The 23,405-nt window shown below is 51.5% G+C and overlaps 1 protein-coding gene across 1 annotated transcript; it reads right to left on the reverse strand.

Moving 5' to 3' along the window:
- Window positions 1-4,773: 4,773 nt before the first annotated feature.
- LOC117855576 (glucan endo-1,3-beta-glucosidase) lies at window positions 4,774-7,023 on the reverse strand. The gene is made up of 4 exons (XM_034737959.2): window positions 6,913-7,023; window positions 5,532-6,824; window positions 5,190-5,444; window positions 4,774-5,070 (listed from the first exon to the last, which is right to left on the reverse strand). Exons 1-4 carry the CDS (start codon window positions 6,983-6,985, stop codon window positions 5,036-5,038), a joined length of 1,656 nt encoding a protein of 551 aa, XP_034593850.1. The 5' UTR covers window positions 6,986-7,023; the 3' UTR covers window positions 4,774-5,035.
- Between the last annotated feature and the right edge of the window lie 16,382 nt (window positions 7,024-23,405).

Consider the following 23,405-nt stretch of genomic DNA (forward strand, 5'->3'; position numbering starts at 1 on the left):
TTCGTTGAATTTTTAAATGAAATCCTCCAAAGCTTGGTGATGGAGGTTGATGTCGTAGCGCTTCTCCTCCGGGGCCGGCGTGATGTGGCGGTGGAAGTTTCTAGCGCCGTCCGCGATGCAGACTGAGGAGCTGAAGACAAACGCCGCGCCTGCTTCGAACGCGACGGTTGGCTTGATGATGAGTTGAGCCATCAAGTTCACCGATGGATCTTTGGCGAGATCCCCTACCTGGTGCACCAGCTGTCGGTATTTAGACCTGACAACCTACCGAAGGGGTACCCGAGATAGTGTTGTATGCGTGGGGCTTGCCAAAGACCAAGAACTCGAAGGTGAACTCGAACACATGATTTAAATAGGTTCGGGCTGCTTATGTCGCGTAATAACCTACGTCCTGTGTGTTGCTTAGATTGTATTGATTGATGTTGTTTGGATAGGGTCCCTGCCTCACCTTATATTGCTAGGGGCAGGGTTACAGATGGGTTGTTTACAAGAATACTAGTCGGATTCGACTAGAGAGTTCTACTCTAATTGCTACGAGTAGTTTCCTAATCCTCACTAGTTCTTGTCCTCCACGTAGACCACGCCGTCCTGCACCAGAGTCTCCATGTCCGACACGTCTCGGTGTACAGCCCCGTATTGTAGGACTGTCCAAGTCTTTTGGTGGGCCCATAGATGTATGGCCGATAGTGACGCTCCTTGGCGGTAGGCGGACGCGTGATGGCACGAGCCGTGCGGGACGAGGCACGGGCGCGGTGGCCATACGCCGGTGCCGGATTTGTAGCCAGACGCAGCGGCAGCGGCTTCCCCACGCGGGAGTGACACAGGGCCTGCAATGGCTGTGCGGCGGCGTAGAGCGATAAGGTGGCCTGGTCGCCAAGGGCGCCGGCGCGATAGGGCTGATCGGGTACCGCGGTAAAGGTGCGGCAATGCTGCATGATAAGGTGGCCTGGTACCCTCGCGCTGGCATGGCAGGGCTGGCCGGGTGCCACGGTGGTGGCGGAGTGCCGCAGATCGACAAGGCGGCCTCGCAGCCGCAGGTGTGGCGCAGCGAGCTTGCACTGATGCGACAAGGCTGGCCTGGGGCCGCATTGGCGGCGCGTCACCGCGGAGTGAAGGCATCGGCCATTGTGGGTGCGCGGTGACCCAGCGGCGAGGGCGGGGTGGCGGTGAGGCTAGGGTGGCATGCGGTCCCAGCGATGGCCGTGGCATGCACACCGCATTCTAGCGCGGAGCTTGCGGCGCGGCGAATCTGAGGGCGGCGGCGCATCTGGGCGGCAAGCGCGAGGTGTGTGCATGCAGTGGAAGCAGATGAGGTAGCACGGTGGCGCGGTGCAAGGAGGCACGATGGTGGTGCCGCCCCTGGTGAGCTTCCATGGCGGTGATCCTAGGAGTACTTGGCTGTGTGTGTGCAGCGTCTAGGGATGGGATGCTCCGGGCGAAAGCCTTTGCCGGCGATCATGCTGGTGGCGATGACGGCGGCACCCTAGGGCGTCATTTTCCCCGTTGGAGGTGTCATGTTGGTGCTCCATCCCTACTGCACGGGGTTCTCTAGGTGAAAACCCTGTCCAATCTTTGGATGAGCGACGACGGCGCCATTGGTGTCGTTCCCTCCTTGGAGGCGTCATCTCTAGAGACCCAACTCGGCTTGTTGCATTGCTGGTGATGATGTTGGTCATGGGAGTCGGCGGCGGTCCCGTCGCGACGGGCTAGCAGGGCGGCAACGCGGCATGGTGGAGGATGTTCAGCTTGATGGGGGTTGTTGAGCTCGCGTAGTGGCGATCGCAGTTCTGGTGGCGGCTAGGGGTTATCGCATTGTTGTCGGGATGGCTGCTTGCAGCAAACCTCGGTGGCTAGCATTGCTTGGCAATGGTTAGTGCGGCGTGGGAATGCGTCGGAGGACGGCGTTTGCAGCAATGGCACCATGGGATGACTAGGCTTGCAGCATACTACGGCGGGTGGCTCAACATTGCTGGGCTACTCTGGTGTGGTACATCGTCAGAAGACGACGCAAGTGACTTCTTTGGCTACTGCCTCAACGACGAAGGCTATGTGCGCGGGTGAAGCAACGAGGTGAAGTCGGCCTGCGGTAGCGATTTGGCTATTCGATGGGGACCTTGGGAAGCGGAGCAACATTGCCCTCCATTCTGATGGTGACAATAGAAATGGATCCGTGACATGGACTACTGTGGCGGATGTGGCGAGGCCCCGCGTGCGGTGTTTTCTTCGAGGTGACTAGAATGAGGTGGAGTCCAACGGCGGGCGTGGTGAGGCCCTCGTGCGTTTGTGCTATCATGGTGGCGACTGCAAGGCAGCCTGCGAGAGGTCCAGATCTGGTGGTATCACTCTGTCAGGTGGATTGTGGTGTTGCAGCGGCACTACAACGAAGGGTCCCTTATGGCAGTGGCCTTCCTTGTGCGGTGGGGCCTGTTTTCTCTCGGGTCCCTGTTGATGCGGGGTCAGGCCAGGAGGTTTCGACGACTACATGAGAGTGCGAATGTTGGTGGGCGTCGCGATAAGGCTTTCGGTCCGGCTGCCGTTGTCGAGTCGAGTTGTGCAACCGCGTTGAGGTCCCAATCCAACTGGTTGGCTTTGGCAGTTTTGAGTTGAGTGTTACCCGTGTTGATGTCCTAATCCAACCAGACGAGTATAGGTTGTTTTTTTTCTTTTCATTTTCCTGCCTATAGCTTTCCATGACTGTAGTCTTATATTTTTCTGCTATATCAATAGAAACTCGCACTCTCTTATGCGGTTCATTAAAAAAATTCTAAAAAAGAATTGCCCCTAGCATTAGGAACAAGGAGTAACCATTTAGGACAACAGTTAATATGAACTTGAAACTGACCCTCAAAGAAACTGGACCAAGATAGTGGCAAGAAATTTCAAGGTAAGAACTAAAAAAAAATATTGCCACAAATTACGAACCACAGATTCGAGGTTGTACATTGAAAATTTAATTTTAAAAAGTGCAAGTCACTTCTATTGTGGCCTATTGAGCATAGAATGTAGTGGTTAAGATAATGATCTTTTTTACGGTCTTTGAAAATGAACCAAGTGATATTAAGATTATAACTTGTGTGTTACCAATTTTGATACTTGTGAAGTTGTGATGCTATCTTCTTGTAACTCTCTTTATTTTTAGTTATAAAAAATTTAAAATTTTAAACTAATATAGGAAATCTTAAAAAATATTCAGGGAATATTCTTGCATTTTTTCTTCTTTTTTTTTTGAATTATCATTCTGGTGAACATTGAAAGGTCATAACGCCACAATTTCAACTCCTTATGATCCTTTAATCTAAATTCATTGATGCATTATCCAATCGCACTAGCTTCATAATTTTTTGACTGAGTTTGTATTTTATTTGGGTTTTATTTGAATTTGATTTAATTACTTTACGGCAGTTTAGTGCGAACTTTAGCCAACAAGGGTTCGAGGAACAGCACTAAGTACTCCGACTATGAGGAAGGCCCAAATAGTTTGAAGGCAGGTTCGAACTTTTCTTGAGTACCGGGTTCAAATCCTCCTTTAAGTACCGGTTGTGCAACCGGTATTGCTATTTCGATTCTAAAGGGGATCTAATTTGGCTGCCACGTTGCGCGTGGCCGAGGCCGGTTGGTAATACCAGCCAGTGCTAAGTTCTTTTTTCTTTTCTATTTCTTTTCTTATTTTCTTTTCTATTTTTTTATTCTATATTAGTATTTCGTATTTGTTTCCTTTATGTATACGGCTCTAATATGCTAATATATATAAAGTTATATTTGATTCATAATATTACATTTGAGATAATATTATAAATAGACATCTTGTGCATACACATATATGAATAATATTACATTGCATCAACATTCAAAGTTCAATATATATAACATATAATATGCATATAAATAAAAAATTTCTCCATTGTAGTTTATTCTAAAAATCACAAATTACTCTAGCTCTAAAGCATAAAATTTAGTATACTAACCATGTAACAAGGGAGGATTAAAGTATTTGAATGAGTGAAATCCCCAAGAAATGGTCAAAAATCAAGTAGCACCTCCCCTAGGTCCCCATGGAATGGATGAAGCCCGAGCTGGGTGGGTGGCTCGGGCAGGAGAAAGAATAAATGGTGCTATTTAGTACCGGGTGAAGCCTCCACCTAGTACTAAAGGCCCTTAAGCACATTAGTACCGGTTGGAGGCTTCAACCGCTACTAATATGCAATCTCTAGTAACGGGTGAAACCTCCACCCGGTACTAAAAGGGTTCACGGGGGCCTCGTCGGGGACTGACCGTTAGGTTCGGTACTAATGCTCACATTAGTACGAGGCAAAAACAAATTGGTACTAAGGGTTAGGACCAATGCTCAATTTTCCAACAGTACTATTAGCCTTTCTTATTTATCGAGTTTGGCTCGGGCATCGATGGTGGGTGTAAATGATCGATTCGTTAACTAAGCCAGAAGATATTATGATGACATTTGTTGGATGGTTTGAAAGTTATATAAACACTTGTTGTGGGACAAGTTTTGAAGGCTAAACGAACAGTCAAAAAAGACTGAGGGAGTATTATGCATGCATGCTTAATTTACTATTTGAAATGCTTGCGCTAGTTATGACTTATGATCCTATTGGAACAGTTAACCTTGATATTGATGCATGTTACCTTGGTAAGGATGCTCCTTCTGAAAAACATTCGGTTCCCAAGCGTAAATAGATTGGGAGGAGCCAGGACTAAGTCAATTTAGACCATATGATGTTTCACAGTGTGACCCATAGATCGACAGAGTAGAAGAGACACAAAGCACATGTGAAGATTTTGTTATTCCGGTGATTAGGATATTTACATTAGGGGGATCCCCATGGATTTATATACTAGGATACTCGCTCTCTCGTAGAGAGCAGTACTTGCTAAGTAGCTCACACCAAGTAGGAATATGACTGAACGAACAGCTTCCCAAGTACCTGGGTTTTATTTCTTAGTTTCATAGAGAGTAGACACCAAGTAACAAGATGGTAGTGCATCCTCCTCCAGGATGCAGTGTTGTCGCTTCAGTTCAGGCCCTGGATGGAAGCGCGCAGTTTCCAATCCCTGTCCACAGGGGGAGGAACAAATTAACATCTCTCTTAAACAAGAATCAAGTATATGTACATATAACTGAGATGTAGGCGGACAGGAGGAGGCGTTCGATGAGCGTATGATTAACTCACTTGGCTCCTCGTAGACGACGGAGGCGGCGCCGGCGAAGTCGCACGTGCCGCTGGCCCTATGCTTACGCTGGTAATAGCTGTTGAACGCGTGCGAGGCGTGCGCAACCTTGGTGTTGGGTTCGAAGCATGCCGCGCCGGGCTGGGTGTCGCTGCAGTCCGCGCCGTTGCTGCACGCCCAATTCAGCGCCTCCTGCAGCCGCCCGTCCCCGACTGCCGCGTTCGCCACGCACCAGCTTGCCTTTGCACTGCACATGCCTGTCTCAGGAAAAAGAGGGGAACAAAGATATATACCCAGTGAGATCACTAGCTACTGATTGGATATCTACAAGAAAGGGAACTCACTTGGCTCCTGGTAGACGACGGAGGCGGCGCCGGCGAAGTCACACGACCCGCTGGCCTTTTTGTTACGCTGGTAGTAGCTGTTGAACGCATACGAGGCATGTGCGAGCTTGGTGTCGGGCTCGAAGCACGACGCGCCGGGCTGGATGGCGCCGCAGTCCGCGCCGTGGCTGCACGCCCAGTCCAGCGCCGCCTGCAGCCGCGAGTCCCCCACGGCCGCATTCGCCACGCACCAGCTCGCCGTCTGTCCTCCTGGTGGCGCGCCGCTGCCTTGGAAGCTGAACGCGTACACCTTCTGCATGTTGGGGTAGAACAGCCCAAAGTTCTGCTCGATGTCGTCCGGCCCGTCGCCCTTTTGGTTCTCGTTGAAGAGAGCGAAGATGTACACGTCCAATGGCGCGTTGGGGCGGAGAGGGGTGCCCGTGTTGCCGGTCAGCACGCGGTTGATGAGGTTATTGACGTACGCTTGCGCGTTGGCTATCGTGAACACCCCGTCGCCGTCGTCCTCCAAACGCCTCCCGCCGCGGTGTCCGCCGCCGTGATGGGGTTTTCCGTGCGGCGGCCAATTGGTCTCCGTGAGAGATAAGCTCACGCCGGGGACCAAATCGTCCATCGCAGAGTGCGCGGCGTCGCGCTCGGCGTCGAGGAGGTTGTAGTACTTGAGGCTGGTGTCGTCGTCGGGGACGCCGGGATTGGAGTTGCCCAGGGCGTAGTCCAGGTTGATGTCGTGTGGTTGGTTGTAGTACGCCCAGAACGGGTACATGTTCATGGTGAGGTAGGAGCCGGTTCTCTTCAGGAACTGGAGCATGGGCTTCATCACCGGCTCCGCGATTTCGTCCTTGAACCTGCCCCGGGACGGCGGGAACGTGTTCTCGACCGCGGTGAACGCGATCGGCGTGGACACCTTCACGGCGTCGGTGAGGCCCAGCTGCGCCAACGCCGCCTGGACGTTGGTCATGGCCGGGACGAGCTGCCTCGTCAGGTCCGGCCTCGAGTCGAACACCTCGTTGCCCACGGCGACGCCGTGGATCTGCGTGGCGGGGTAGTAGGCCTTCACGTTGTCCCGCACCCACTGGAGCGCGTACGAGGGGTTCCTGGCCGCCTCCGCGATGTTCTCGTTTGGCACCATCACCATCACCTTTATCCCGGTGTTGGCCAGCGACCTCAGCACCTCCTGTTTGGCGTCGTATATCCTGACCATGGTGATGCCGTTGTCCTTGAGCAGCTGCGTCACCTTCGCCGGGTCCGGCAGGTCGTTCGCCACCCTCCCATAGCTCACGCCCACCTCGGACGCATCTGCAGTGTACAAGAAGCAGAAACATTATTAGTTGTCGCTTAATATCACCAACGTTAACAGCGGCAGTCTTTGTGCGCGGCATTATACCTGCACAGGAGGAGAGGAGCAGCGACGCCAATGCCGCGCCGAGGAGGACAACAAGGAAGCGAGCGAGCGCCATGACTGCTCAGGACCTTGGAGCGAGGCCGAGTGTGTGACGATGAACCACGGGATGCGTGGGAATTTATAGCCTAAGGTCAGTGCTGCATGCATGGTGGCGGGTCCCGTGGCGGCGGCTGCGGAGCAAGTGAGTGCTAACTTTTGTGTTCGGTACGCACTGCTCGGTGGCCTCATCCCGCCGGCGACAGCGGCAACCAACAGCTCGTCCATCAATGGTAAATTGGTAACTGCCTTCAAACCTGCTAGTAACTGCGTCAGTGCGTCACCAATCCTCCATTGACGAAGCTAGGCTAACAGGTCGTGGTCCAGCTTATGCAGTGTCGCGCGCCATGAGCTAGTACCTGTTTTGCCACGCCCTGCGATGCCGCCCTGCCACTATGGAACGAAGTACATTCCACCCCGCATGGTTCGCTGGGAGATCTGCATGCGCCTCGCGCTCGTGCACGTCTGACGTGGACAGCCACGAGCTATCTGCAGGTCTGTTGCGCACAAATTAAATGAATGCCCGGCCACATATGCACGGTGGGGTTGATTGAACCCCGCCCAACCCACTTCGCCGTGCGTCCCATCCAGCCCACTTCGGCCTTGGGTGCTCTGTACCATATGCGTGGCCTCTAATCCGCAGCCACTTCGTCACCTGTGCAGCTTAAAAAACACGAGAAATAAACGCAATCAAACGTGGAAATCAAACCAAAAAACACCAAAATATCACTGAAAAGTATACACTTCATCATAAAATAACTTAATGCACCATGGCATATATATATATACCACTGAAGTGTAGGTGTAGCCAAAATATTCAAGGTATTTCCTCCCATTCACGTTGGTTGAGCGCATAAAATAGTGCCACCATAGCATGAGGGTTTAGAGTCCCTGCAAAATATCTAGTGTGTGTAGTGGGCGCACAAAACATGAATGTGCTTTGATGACCTGACATAAGTCGGAATAAGAGTCAAGTATGTCTCTAATTTATACCTTAAAAACATTGTTTATTCGTAAGTCTAGACGACCTTCCCATTGTTTGTTAACTTGGTACTTCTTCTAGTCCAAGGTACATATGTGTTTTAGATGGTTCCCTTGGTGCAATTTTGTTGTTCCACTAGCACAACACAATCATTCTTATACATTTTACAATTACAGATGGTACTGTTTAGTGAGATATTCCACGGTATGCGTTAGATTGTTTCAACAGTTGAATCTCATTATTCCAAAACTAAAACTCAATCATCCCTTGTAGATTTCCTTTTTAGATTCTATTGTCTCACAGGAGATGTTCCACGGTATGTTTTAGATTGTTCCTCTCATAGTTTCAGCATTATTTTGGAGATTTTGTGGTATATTTTGAATTGTTCAAATGGTGAAATTACTTGTTCTATCAGTTGTTGACATTTGTACATGCACAATAGCTTAACCGCAATAGCACGGGTCAATGTAGCACTAGGTCAATAGCACGGGTCAATAAGCTAGATGATTGAAGAAGCAAACTGATAATACACAGAAAACAAAGATACAAACTACTTACTATCACAAGTTGATAAGGAAATGTTGCACTTGAAGAAACATAATTGATGCAATGAACAGTGAATGCATATCTTGACGGTGGAAGGATCCAGTCTTTAAACCTGATCACATAAGAACCATATGAGCTGATATAGACCGACTAAACTAGGCTAGAAAACTAAGAAGATATTTTGGCAAGGTTTCACCAAGATTGCCCTCAACCCACGGTGACTCTAGCTATAGCATTGCCGATGGTGGCGGCCATTGAGTCATCATATTCACCTGTGCCACATGACACAGAAAAACAGCGAGCCCCATGGCGTATTTTGCGTGATATATACAATGTCTTCTCGTAGATAGCATCAGATGTTCATTAACTCTAAAGTCTAGCGGATTCCCTTATAGTGTGGAAAATTGGCTCTTTTACAGCAAGGCCTAGTTTCTAGTTTTGTTGTGTTTCTTTTACCTGATTTCCAGTATTAAATCTTGGAACTTCTTACAATTAGGATCAAATGTATGTTTGGATCTTGTTTTCTTGAAGAAGGATCTTTTTTCTTCTTTAAAGATGGAATGTATTGGTCAAAGGTTGACCAAAATATGTGTATGTCAATTTTGTTTTTCTTTAAGATCGAAATTCTTTTATTGACTGAATGATATGCAAAATCTCAATCCCCTGATGGGGAGGTATGTACTTGAATTTTTCAATATTTTATTTGGTTTTTTCCTGCTTGAAATCACATCATTTCAAAATTTTATTTATGTGGTAAAATAGTGGAAAGATAAAATCATATAAGAACGCATGAACAACTGGGTCCTACATATTGTTTAGCGCAACAAATTTATATTATGCGCTATGGGATTGAAGTGGAGTAGAACATTGAGATGGGCTACTTGTGAGCCTCCCTCAGACCGACACGCTCCATGTTCTACATGTTAAACCACCGCAATCTTGCCTTCTTATCTTGGTTGCTTCCCTTCCGGCACCGCATATCCCCACTGCTCGCACCCATCTTCGACGTCAGCTTGAGTCCCTGTCTATCCCAAACCCTTCAACAAGAACTTTCAAATGGAAAGCAAGAAAGTTCCGGTACAAACAAAGGAACAACAGTTAGATTGTCACTTTTTTAGGCCACGTTAGACGGTCACTTGGTAGAAAATCATCAAAAATTTTATTGTAGGTCATAGGTACGGTGTTGGAGGCTGCGGGACCGAGGTGAATTATTTGGACCCACGGACCTACCTCGTTGGAACCTCCCTCGCACGCACGCGGAGGGAAAAAAACGATGAGAACCGGAGGGAGGGGGCGTGAAAAAACCGGGCGAGGAACGGAGGGCGCGCGATGGGGAGCGGTGCGGGGACTGCAGCGCAGAGCGGTCGGAGGGGTGGCTCGGGGACCGAATAAGTGTTGCAGTGTACTTCGTGGCCGGCTATAAAATAATTATTCTATAGTTAGGCCACCTGGCACAATGTGATAGGCCATCACCAGGGTCCACGCGTTGCTGCCGTCTCGGCCTATACGCGAGCCACCACCGAGCGAGCGAGCCGAGGGTGAGGAGGCGCAGGTCATTACTATAATCAGTGTGAGGGCCGCCATTACGTTATAATCAACGCGGGGGATTAAACTTCCGATCTGGTCAAGATTTCAACCAGGTTCTCCGTTCAAAATACAAGATACGACCACGTAATTAATTCACGTTGTTTAGTTCATTTTGATTACTGGAATTCGAGTCCACAATTTCAGGCAAGGAAGTGAACGAGTTACGAGAATACATGAACATGGTCTGTATACAAGTTCTTGCATGTGTACGTCCAGAAAGAATGTGCAAGAAATTGGTAGCTCGCCATTCAGATTATGTCTCGAGTCAATCGAACTATTGTAAGTATTTGAAAACTTCAGACATGACCCGTCGCCCCTCCATCGCCGCCCCGCCCCTCACCGGCGATGACCCTACGCCTCCTCCACACATCCCCACCCCGCCAGCCACCCCAGCAGTCGTGCCCCCCACCTCCAACCTCCCCGCGCGCGTGGTCCTCCTGGGAGAAGTTCTTCTTCCTATCCCCACCATCACCTCCCCGCGATGGCCAGCCGGCGCCCCTCGACGACAATTGGGTGCCAGATTCACCAGATCCGCGCGTCCAATCACCCGATCTGCGGCCTCCAGCGGCGGATCTGGTGCCAGAGGCCCTGGAGCGCCACCCTGCTAGAAGTTTGCCCTACGCGGAGGTCGTCAAAGGAGTGGCCTTCAATTCCTCCACCAGCCCACCCGCCTACCGCATCAAAGAAGATCTCTGTGCCCCTACCAGAGGACGAAGCAGTAACTCCGGTGATGCGACTGCTCCGCGGCGCATTCATCACGCTATGGCATCAACGGCGTGCTGGGGCGGGGCCAAGAGCGGCACGACACTGGGACATCTGACGCGGCTTCTAGCTAAGCAACAGGAATGGCAGCCAGTGACACGCCGCAGGGCGCGGCCGCGTGCGCCGCCCGAGAAGCCGCGACACGACGGCGGAGGTGACCGCCGCTACAGAAGCTCTTCAAGGAAGCCACCAACAAATGCTCTGCTCGCCTTCAACCGAGTAACTGTGGGGCGCTGCTTCATCTGCCTTGCGACTGACCACCGAGCTGCGTCGTTCTGAGACGCGGTGCGCTGCTTCCGCTGCCGCCGCTTCGGCCACAAGGAGCGCAACTGCAAAGCAAGATCCTCCGTCACCTCCTTTGCTCCCCGCCCCAAAGCCCCCGCCGGCCGCCACCCCGTCTCCGCTACGCCACGCCCCAAACTTGCGGCCCGCCCACGCAACTACACACCACTTGCCACCCCATCACACACCTCGCCCACCTCTGCCTCCCTTTAGCCGCCGTCGAGCCGCAAGGCAGCCAGCAGCATGGCCATTGGCGACCCCCACATGCGGCCGGAGGTTGAAACGTTCTTCGTCTCCGACTCCTTCCACGTCGAGCACGTCGCGAGGGAATGGGAGGCCTGCGCTCTTGTCCCTTGGGCGTTGCACCTGCCACCGGGTGCTGGAGCTCGGGACATCGCAGGGCTCATCTGCAGGGAGCTCCAGCTGCGCCCCGACGATGTCAACGTCACGCTGCACCAACCCGAGCTCTACCTCATCCGCTTCGACAGCGCGACTGAGGCGGCGGAGGCACGCCGCCACGGACGCTTCACTAGCGGGGGCATCGACATCTGCCTCCGCCCGTGGCGCAGCCTCACCCACGCCCTTGGCTTCCGCATCTTCTACAAGGTACGGCTCTGCCTCGATGGCATCCCGTGCCACGCTTGGATGCCGGAGATCGTCGAGCGCGTCATCGGCCACAAGTGTGCTCTGCAGCACATCGTCACTGACCTCGTCTAGCCGGCGAACTCTAGGCACATTGAGCTCTGGGCGTGGACGGCGGACCCAAGCCAGATCCTGAAGAAGGTCTGGCTCGCCTTCATCCACAGTCTGACGACCAAATCCTCCACCTTCTCTGTGTCGGCCGAACCTCCCCTCACATCCTAGCAGCAAGGAGCTCGCTACGAGGTCTTCATCCATATGCCCCTACTGGAGGACTACACGGCGGCTGCGCGCAACCTCCAGCAAGCTATCAACAACCCAGAGAATGTCACCCCGATCCGGCGGAGGTATGAATGGCGATATGGCCTCGTCGATGGTGCTCCATCGGATGCAAGGTCGCGCTTCCCGGCTAGGCTCCCTCGACCGCCATGGGAACCCGAACTTCGGAGCCACGACGACCACGGTGACAGGAGGCCCGAAGATCTGCGACGAGGAAGGAGCGGCGCCTATGGTGCCATTGGCACCGGGCGCGGCGCAACTGGAGAAGACGACGCTACCGATGGCGGACGCGAGCGTGGACGACATGCTCGCCAGGAGGACAGGACCCGCGTCAAGCACCGGGCGGCTCGACAACCTTGCAAGCGCGACTTTGTCTGGCCGCTCCGGTGCAGGGACAACGACGACGACGACGACCACCGCGACTACGATCATCCAGGCCACGGGCGCAAATATGGCGACGCCTACTGGGGCTGCATGGAAGCTGTTCGCCGAGACCACTCCAGATCCCCACCATGCCGCAGCTATGCACCGCCACAGGGACGGCACCACGCATTGGGCGCATAGGAACTGAACAGCCATGACCCATCTCAGCTCTGGGCTATGTTCCTGGCCCAGGCGACTGCGATGAAGACACATGACCAGGTAACAACTACAACTAACTGTCTTACTCTCCACTCCAGGAACAGGGAGCCTCATGCCGACGACTTCGTCCGCAAGATCTCCTGGCTCGCCGATCGCCTTGGCTTCGACGACACCTGCTCGGGGGAAAAAGCCTGGTCCGCGCCCATCCCGCTGCCACAAGTCTTCGGCACTCTGCGGGCGGCCCTCCTCCCGGCGCCACCACCGCCGACGGTGGCCAACGTCGAACGAGCACTGGACGGCATGTGCATCGACCTCAAGTAGGCTGCGGCTGCGGGCGGTGACGACGGCCAGCTGCCTGCGCCAACTGCTGTCGGGCCACCGGCCCAGATGACGGCAACACAGGCGGTGCACACCCCTCGCCAGCTGGGCCGCCGGACGGCCCATTCGCCTGTTGGCCGGGCTACGGCATACGGTGGCAGCCTGACGGGGCGGGGAGCCTCGCTGGGCCTCTCTCCCCTGCTGGGCCGCCTGCCGGCCCACTCGTCTGGCCAGGCAACGATCCATGAAGGCACATCTCGCCCGTCAGTTCAGGGGGCCTCACCAGCCCTCTCCCCACTCGTCACTGTGTCTCCGACCCAAGCGGCCGAGGCAGCGGGAGGGGGGAGGGCTCGAGCGGGCCTGCTGGCAGGTGCCGCCCGGCCAACCGAGCCCACAGCTGGCAAAGGCATCACAGTGCCTGCTGGCCAGGTGACCCAACAGATTGGGATGGGCGACGGAGAGCAGGATCTGAGAGAGATAAATTCTCTCTTCCGCACTCCTCCTCCGCCACTGCTCCACGAGCCTGGGCTGCGTCTCCAACACCAATGTCACACCTACGACATGGCGGCGGTCAGAAGAAGTGCACGGCTAGCAAAGAAGCCACTCATCCCAGCGACCGAGAAGGCGCAAAGGAATTTATGGCGCAAGCTGGGACTAACCAACGACGAGATGGAACCTATCGATGAGATCCTCCGTGACTTCCTGTCCATGTTCCAGGGACCCCTCCCTGAGAACATTGTGGCAGCCCTGACGGCCATCTTTGGCCTTGACGACGAAGGCGCGGACATGCTAGGGGAAGCCCTGCTGAATCACGCAGACACGGCTGCGGCGGAGCTACAGCAGGTTAATGGGGACTCCACAGCTTAGAGCCGCGACAACAACTTCGAGCGTCCACCGGCACTATATGTATTTTGTTATTTCGTCTGTATCGTCACCTGTACTCCAAAGCCCTGCTGGCTGACCTTCGGGCTTTTAACCATGCACGCCCTGCTGGCTTCGACCTTCGGGCAACTATGTGTACCATGAACCCACGAACCGCTATGCAATTAGGAGGGCCTTCTGCCCACGTCAAACTAATGCCGCGAATAACAACTGCAGACGACAACGTATACATAACTGCCAACGAATACGAACGCCCAGATGAACATAGCGGCCTACATCACAAGAGTCAAATCACTGCATCATGTCATACGGCAACCTAGATATTCTATCGTGGAATGTTCGAGGGCTAAACGCGGCAGCACACTGTCTAATCGTACACGATATGATGAACTCGACGCCGTGCCAAATCGTGTGCATACAAGAGACAAAATTACAAGCGATAGACTCCACCCTAGCTACCTTCCTGGGATCCTACAAATTAAACTGCTTTGCGTATAAACTGGCGATAGGCACGAAAGTAGGGATCCTCCTGCTCTGGAATGACACGGCAGTACAAATTCAGAATGTAACAATTGGTCGATAATCAATCTCGGCAGAGGTAACAATTCGACATTGCATGACAACCTTCACGCTAACCACGGTATACGGCCCGGCGCGACGAACCGAAAAAGAAGCCTTCCTACGACATATGCGGATGTTAAAACCATCTGATGACACAAAATGGATAATTCTAGGGGACTTCAACTTAATCTACCGCGCAAGAGATAAAAACAATACGAACCTCAACCGGAGACTTATGAATAGGTTCAGAAATGCCATCAATTACTGTGGCCTAAAGGAGATAAGCCTACAAAATAGAAGATTCACATGGAGCAATGAACGTAGGACACCAACGCTTGTTCGCATTGACAGAGTGTTTTGCAACCAAAGCTAGGACCTCCAATTCGACACTTGCCTCCTACATGCGCTGCCATCATCCCACTCGGACCACTGCCCCCTGCTAATAACCAACCATGCCACCCTCAGACGCCCTACAACCTTCAAATTCGAAAACTTCTGGGTACGATTGCCAAACTTTAAACAGGTGGTTTCCACAGCTTGGAATACCCCGACACACCATACGGAACCTTTCCACAGGTTGGGCCATAAACTCTATGAGACGTCAAAGGCGCTAAAACATTGGAGCAGGTCAATGCTATCTGACGCAAGAATGAAGATGCATATGGCTCAGGAGGTAATATTACGCCTAGATGAGGCACAGGATATCAGGGCACTGTCCGTGATAGAAACGAGGCTAAGGGGAAAACTAAAACAGAGACTCATGGGATGGGCGGTCATTGAGAGGGCCAGGAAAAAGCAGTGCTCCAGAGTCACATACCTAAAAGAAGGAGATGCCAACACAAAATTCTTCCATCTAAAGGCAAATTGTAGAAGGAGAAAGAACTTCATACAAAGACTACGTCACGATAATGGCTGGGTCTTTTCCCATAATGACAAACAACAAGTCGTGCAAGACTATTTTCAACATGTTATGCGGGAACGCCGATAAGAACGCTCGACTTAAACTGGACAGCACTAAATTTGCCGGCCGTTGACCTATCTTCGCTTGATAACCCATTTACGGAAGACGAAGTCTGGCGGGCTATCTCACAGATGCCAAAAAACAAAGCACTGGGACCCGACGGATACACAGGCCTCTTCTTCACCACCTGCTGGGAGATGATCAAATGCGACCTCATGGCGGCAATTAATTCCCTATACAACTCTCGCTGCGCAGACTTAAACCTACTAAACAAGGCCACAATCATCCTGATCCCCAAAAAAGAAGGGGCAGAGGACATCGCGGATTTCAGACCCATCAGCCTGATCCATGCCATTGCGAAGATCATAACAAAGACCTTAGCCCTGTGACTAGCCCCATTCATGAACCAACTAATCTCACCATGCCAAAGCGCTTTCATCAAAGGAAGAAGCATCCACGATAAATTCCTCTACGTACAAAACCTGGCATGCCGCTTCCACAGACGCAAACAACCGACCCTGCTTATGAAACTCGACATATCCAAGGCTTTCAACTCAGTACGATGGGACTACCTCCTCACGATGACGCAACACAGAGGATTCCCACAAAAATGGAGGGACTGGATTGCAGCTATCCTGACCACACCAACATCACGAATTTTACTGAATGGAATTCCCCTGGAACACATACAACATGGAAGAGGACTTCGACAAGGGGACCCGCTCTCACCGCTTCTTTTCATCCTAGCAATAGACCCACTGCAATGCCTGCTCACGACCGCCACGTAAAAGGGCCTACTCCAGAAACTGAATAACCGAGCATCACGAATGAGAACATCCATGTACGCCGATGACGCGGTGATCTTCATTAAACCTACCACACGAGATGTCACAAATTTGAAGAACCTGTTGCAAAATTTTGGAGAAGCGACCGGCCTCAAGACAAACATCCAAAAAACAAGCGTCACACCGATAAGGTGCACTAACACTAATATTCAAGAAGCGCTCCGCAACCTCCCAGTCGCGCAAAGGAATTTCCTGATAAAGTATCTGGGCCTCCCTCTAACGGTCACACGACTACGACAAATATATTTCTAGCCAATGATCGACATAGTGGCGAGCAAACTGTCAAAGTGGAAGGGAAGGAACCTCACACAGGCTGGCCGGCTATGCCTCACAAAATTAGTCTTATCCTCACAACCCGTCTACACATTGACGGCTCTCAAAATGCCCAAAGAAGTACTGGAGGAGATTGACAAAATAAGAAAACATTTTCTATGGGCGGGAGACAAGGACCTTACGGGGGGGAATGCAAGATTAATTGGACAAGGAAAACCTTACCGAAAGAGCAAGGCGGCGTGGGAATCCTGGACCTTGATAAATTCGCGAGGGCGCTCCGTATCAGACGGCTATGGTATGAATGGGCTTCTCCGGACAAGACATGGGTCTAAACAGAAACATCGTGTGACGACTGGGATAGATTGCTCTTCGCCGCATGCACGACGATCCACCTCGGTAATGGGGATAAAACACATTTCTGGCAGGACACGTGGATAGCAGGCCGTCGACCAAAGGACATCGCCCCACACCTCTACGCAAAAACAAAAAGGAAAATGAAGATAGTGCACAAAGCGCTCCACAATAACGCGTGGATCAGAGACCTTCAGCATACAACAAGCTTCACAAGCACCCACCTGAACGAATTCATAACACTGTGGCCTCTGATCCAACAGTACAAGCTAAATCCGAGCCAGGAAGACAGAATTACTTGGAAATTCATCCAGAGCGGTCAGTACACTACGACTTCAGCTTACAAGGCGCAATTCCTAGGTGGTGTGAAGACGACTAACCTGGCAACTGTATGGCTAGCTTGGGCACCACCAAAATGCAAAGTTTTTGCCTGGCTAATTCTCCAAAACAGGGTCTGGACTTCGGATAGATTAGCAAAACGTGGATGGAACCACACACCAACTTGCACCCTATGCCGATGCACAATGGAGACTGCGCATCACCTACTAGCCGAATGCAGGTACACAAAACGAATTTGGAAGCTTGTGGCCCAATGGCTACCACACGGGAATCTGCACCCTGATCAATGGAAACACAGCACAACGGCCATAGAATGGTGGACCAATATCACATCTGCAACATGAATCTCGCGTAAAGCGACCAGAAGCCTCACTCTCCTTATTATGTGGGAGATATGGAACGAGCGAAACTCTAGAATCTTCCGTCATCATGGTTCTATGGTGGCATCGCTAATGGCAAAAATCAAATCTCCAGCCAATCTTTGGATAGCAGCGGGTGCAAGAGACCTAGCAGGCCTTCTTGAGTGTACATAATACCCTGTGTGTCCTTTCTTCCTTTTCTGTCTTTCTTCGTTTTCTTTTTCTGTCCGGTTAGCCGGCTGTACCCATCTTTATCAATGAAATAGGCACACTCTCGTGCCCTTTCGTTCAAAAAAAAAAATTGTAAGTATTTCATGTTAAATCAGTCTTGTCATTATAATAACTCTCCGTCGTAATTATCATCTCAGGCCAATCAAATTATAGTAAGAATTACATGCACTAGTAGAGAATTGGCTTTCGATGCGTCCCCTTTTGTCCCGGTTTAAAGTTGGCCCGGGATAAAAGGGGGTGCGCCACGGTAGGCAAAAATGCAGGGGAGAGTTAGTCCTGGTTGGTAATTGCAACCGGGACTAAAGGCCCCCCTTTAGTCCCGGTTGCAACGGCTAGTGGAGGGCTATCGGTGGCGGCACCCTTTTATCCCGGTTGGAGTCTCCAACCGGGATAAAAGGTCAACCCTTTTATCCCGGTTGGAGGTTCCAACCGGGATAAAAAGTTTAGTCCCGGTTGGAGCTTCCAATCGGGATAAAAGGGTGTCCCTTTTGTCCCGGTTGGAGCTTCCAACCGGGACTAAACTTTCAACCGGGACAAAAGGTGTTCCTTTTTGTCTCGGTTGGAGTTTTTAACCGGGATAAAAACTCATCCCCATTATATACGGCCAAGACAGAGGACTTTCTTCCTCCTCCAGCCCGAGCCAGTCCAGCACATTGACAAAGAGAGCTAAGCTTCACCTACTCTCCGGTGGTGCCGAAGCAAGGGAGGTGCTGCTCGAAGTTTTTTCCCTCGTTTTCGTGGGAATTTCACTCAGCCAACACAAGTATTGTGAAGGTTTGCTACTTCATCCTCGTGTTATGCTTTGATTTATGCTTTGGAGATGGAAAGATTATTTGCTAGAATGTGATGATGAAGTAGAAAAATAGAGAGGTATTTTGAGCTAGAATGTGAGGGAGATTGATGTGTCATATATATAGTATGCATTATTGCAGTGGTTTAAGAATGATGCTACCTTATCTAGACGGTTTATCTTATCAAATTCAATATGGTTTTTCAAATCCATACTTGTTGAACTTGCATACCGTGTTCATCTCTGCGATGATGTTCTCCGCCGAGCAGCAACGTATGTCAAGAAGGAGGTTCGATTCTACGAGAAAGAGTGGATATGGACATCGTGACCGTGTCCCCTTTTCCGTAGCATCTAACCTCTTTCATGACGAAGTGCGGTGCCGCCCAGTTGAGGACATGCTCGTGAGATGATCACGGTCTTCAAGTTCAACAACTTCTGCAGTGGTAAGGAAAGAATTTTTGTACATAGATGACTTCTGCTACTTGTTGAACTTATCAAATTCAATAAGGTTTTTCAAATCCATACTTATTGAACTTGCATACCGTGTTCATCAATCCGAGGATGTTCTCTGCCGAGCAGCAACGTATGTCAAGAAGGAGGTTCGATTCTACGAGAAAGAGTGGATACGGACATCGTGACCATGTCCCCTTTTCTGTAGCATCTAACCTGTTTCATGACGAAGTGCGGTGCCGCCCAGTTGAGGACATGTTCGCAAGATGATCACGGTCTTCAAGTTCAACAACTTATGCAGTGTTAAGGTAATAATTTTTGTACATAGATGGCTTCTGCTACTGGAGGAAGTGGCGATGGTGGGGGTGATCGTGGTTCCTATTTCGGCAAGGGGAAAATCATAGTTGGCCCTCAGCATAAGCCGAAGAAAAAGAGCGCGCTGGAAAAAGCAATACTTCGTTATTTGCAGCAACGTCATGAAGAAGCTGTTGCCGCGGGTCAGGAACCTCCTTTTGGTGGCCGTTATGCTCCACCCTCAGTCCCGGGTGTTTCACGTCCACTTAGTACTACCGTTTCAGGCGGCACAAATAAACCTAAGGATTAGGTTGGGTCAGCGGAACCTTCGTCTTCACCGTCCAAGGATGCTTAAAGTCCTCCTAGATAATAACCAGTGGATGGCTTGTTGTATTGTATCATGTTGTTTGAAACTTTAATTTAAATATGTGTATTTGGATCTTCATGTTGTTGTATTGTACCATGTTGTTTGGATCTTTAATCGATTTTCACGCGTAATCCGTTGTCAAGTGTAATCCATTTTCATGCGTAATACGATGCAGATGGACCGGCAATGAATGTATAGTGCAGACAGGCGGAGCAAGGCGTTTATTGATGGCTTGCATTATTTTCTCGAAGTGGCCAAAGCGAACAAGCCAGAGAATGGGTTCGTATGTTGTCCATACTTCCAATGCAATAACAAGAAGGAGTATTCAACAGATTCCTAGGGGACTATTCACAGCCACTTGTTTAAATACGGTTTCATGCCTAACTATTTGGTTTGGACCAAGCACGGTGAACTAGGGGTCTGTAATGACCGACCCCTAACCTTTCCCGGTTAGGTTTGATCTCAGCCCTTAACCTCAGTCAGTGCTCTGTTGACCGCACCTAAGTGCTCAGTCTTCCGCCAGTTCCGACCCCTGAGATCCGACCCCTACCGCTTTGTTCCTTTCCCGACCCTGGCGAGTTCCGCCCTCCGACGGATCCGGCTGATCTTCCTCACCCGTCCGATCTTTTTCCCCGGTGGACCCGTGAGATCCTTTTCCAGATCCCCCGCGTCAGCCGCACTCGAGTTGCATGGCCGCCTCGGAGCTTTCCTGCCGCGTGGCTCGTCTTCTCCGACGCCCCCGCTCAGTTTTGTCTCTGGCAAGCGACCAAGTGGGTTCCCGCGCCCTTTTCTCCAATGGCAGCGGAAGCCCTCTGCACCCCTTTCTGCAGACCCTCGTCTCCCGCGCCCATCATCGCGATACCAGATCCCGGCACCGGAGACCGATGTCGCCCGTCTTTTCCGTCCCTTCCAGCAACAGTTGCGCCGCCCGGTCGTCGCTACGCGACGATTCCCCAACCGCCAACCCGACCGCGGCCGCGACAGTTCCTTTCCCCGCTCTGTCAGAAGCCGCCCGACAATTTGTTGTTCCGCGCTCTCCCCCGCGCCGCGTCCGTTTGTTCTCTCACCTGTGCGCCCTCGATCCTAGCGCCGTTTAACCAGTCGCTTCTATCACCTCTTCCGCACGACGACGCCCCCTCTACGCCAAATCCCAACCACCGGTCTACCCGCGCCTACACCGCCCTGACGGAGTAGCGCAATGATCGCTGGCGTCACCCCCGGAGTTCTGCAGCACCGCCCGGTTTGCTCAATCGCCGCCACGGCAGAGCACTCCATTGCTTCTCCCCGGCCTTCGCGCCGCTCCCCTTCTATCTCTCCACGACGTTTCCATTCCTCTGCTCCAGCAGCTATAAAAGGAATGCCCTCGTCGCCGGAGTTCCCTCCGCTCTTGCTGCCCTCAGCTTTCTCGCTACCTGCTCAAGCTCCTAGCGCCATCCGCCCAGTCTTGAGGAGTTCATCTCTCAGTTCCTTCTCAGTTCATCCAAGTCACCAGCAGCGTGCTCCCTTGTGCTGCGTAAAGCTCTCTTGTGATCCGCAAGAAACGCCGCTGCCGGAACATCGCCAATCTTAGTCCCTGCTCGAAGATTTAGTTCCCCGCCTAAGTCCGCCTCTTCCCGACCCCAAGCTTTCCTTTCAGGAAGAAGGTGAGTGCCGACCCTAAGTCCGTCTCGCCCGACCCCTCCTATCCGCCCGACCCCAGTTCCGTCCCGTCCGACCCTGTCTGTTCGCCGACCCTTGTCCGCCTCGCCCGAGGGCTTGGCTGTGATCTTTTTCTTCAACTCGAGGGTGTATGTGTAAAACGTGGGAATCCTTCAGCGCCTACGCCTGCGGATCCCAGTTATCACATCCTCTAGTTCAAGGATCAGACCACTAGTTCCCTTCCTACCCTTACCTGTTGATCATCATCAGCTCTTTCAAACCGCCTCAACCTCCTGCTCTTTGTCGCGAGTTTCTGGGCTCAGGCGAGCCAGTGTTGCTGTTGAACTAACTGTCTAAGCTAACCCTTGCATTGCATTCGTGTAGAGCTGCATCTCGCTGACGGCTTCTACGAGCTGCACCCGGCGCCCGAAGAAGAAGCTGTAGCCGAGATCTTGCCCGCGGAAGTCGAAGTCGCCCCCGAAGCCGAGCAGTTCCAGCCCTCTTGGTTTGCAGGCAAGCCCCGGTTGCATGAAAATCCTACGTGTTCTTGCCAAACTTGTGCATGCCTTCCGAATAGCATGTTTGTGCATTTACGTCTAGGAGTTGTATGAAACCCTAGATGCATGACTTAGTAACCCTTGATATGAGCACTAGCTGTTGGACCGAGTAGCTGCATTGCTTAAATAGGAGACGGTAAAAGCCGAGTGATCTCCTGTCACTCGCGAGTTGTAGGAGTTGCATGTTTACTCTCTGCTACAACTATAAGGACAATGGACGGGGCAGGGTTTGGGTAACACTTTGGTGGTCGGATGGTTGCCCCGTCTGTCTATGAAAACTTGCTAAGGCCCGACAGAGGTGGTGTTCGTGATCAAGTGTTTGAAAGTACTAGCCTCATACTTAGTATGGGATGAGGAAGCCTAGTACCTGATTGAACCTAGACGTGAGCGGTCACCCCATTGTTCTTGGAACGGAGTTTCCCCTGCTGGTTGTCGCACGTGGTGGCAAAGCGTGGTCACAGAACGGCAGAGACCGGGTCTGTGAAACCTTGCACCAAAGTAAATGGGCCCGACACGGGTTAGGGAATTGATGGGGAAGGCCGACACAGGAAGCGACCTCCGGGTGCGCGGATGTCGTGGGGCTAGGTTCACCATGCATGGTTAAAGAACTCGGATCGATTCGTCTGCCTCTCACAGTTTGAGATTACTTGGTCGCTATGTCACCCTGAGTAAATGAGGAATCTGATGATGGCAATGTTGTTGTTTTTATCTACACACTTGATTGGCTCGATGTTTGCTTAGAATAAGTTGCACAACCTAGACTGGTAAGCAAATCTAGAACCGGAGCTAAAACTTGGAAATAAGTTACCTAGTGCTTTTGGCAAAACAAACCCCTCAGCCAAGAAGCCTTGCATGTCTAGTTGGAAGAAGTAGTTGGCTCCTCCCCGGTTAAGTCTTGTTGAGCTTAGTAGCTCAGCCTTGTTGTGGCTCCTGTTTTTCAGGTGAAGTTGCAGCTTCCGACCCCTCCCTTGTTGGCGCTTGGCCGCCCCAGCTTCCGCCAGGCTGGACGGTTGAGTAGGACCCCTCCTCGGACGGCGAGGAGAGGACTCAGTGATGTTCTGGTTGGCCTCGCCCGGATGTCCGACCCCGACGAAGTCTTCCGCTAGCTTTTCTCTGTTGATCTTTGTTGTAAACCCTAATGTTGGATTTTATGATGGAACCAAAAATGAGTAAAACTTGTTTAAAAACCGTGGACTCGTTGTATTCTCTGTAATCGCTCGCCTTGTGTGGGTTGCTGAACTCGATCCTGTTTAAGTGGTTAAATCGGATGAAGTCCGACGGCGCTTCGTGTTGGCTGGAGTTAACCAGGGTGTCGCATGTTAGGCGGCTAAACTCTGATTAATCAAGCTAATCCGAGGTGGTTCCGCCACAGCTGGTATCAGAGCCGAGTTTAGCATATCAGAGAACCCAATGAGCCCTAAACACTTCTTTGGAAATATAAAAGTTGCCAGAACCTTTCGAAAATCTCGTACCAACGTTAAGGATGACTTAGTGCGAGAGGCCCTAGGGGATTTTGGGGTTGTTTCAGGTGACTAATAAGTATCTGGTTATGTTGCTAACTCCT

This window comes from Setaria viridis, chromosome 5 (genome assembly GCF_005286985.2).
Source record: "Setaria viridis chromosome 5, Setaria_viridis_v4.0, whole genome shotgun sequence".
Lineage (NCBI taxonomy): Eukaryota > Viridiplantae > Streptophyta > Magnoliopsida > Poales > Poaceae > Setaria > Setaria viridis.

What these genes read in the sequence shown, in the direction of transcription:
- LOC117855576 (XM_034737959.2), bottom strand. Translation starts at nt 6,985, where the DNA reads ATGGCGCTCGCTCGCTTCCTTGTTGTCCTCCTCGGCGCGGCATTGGCG. An exon ending in GCTCCTCTCCTCCTGTGCAG is followed by an intron (nt 6,825 to 6,912) that starts GTATAATGCCGC and finishes TGTACACTGCAG; the next exon opens with ATGCGTCCGAGGTGGGCGTG. An exon ending in CGTCGTCTACCAGGAGCCAA is followed by an intron (nt 5,445 to 5,531) that starts GTGAGTTCCCTT and finishes TTCCTGAGACAG; the next exon opens with GCATGTGCAGTGCAAAGGCA.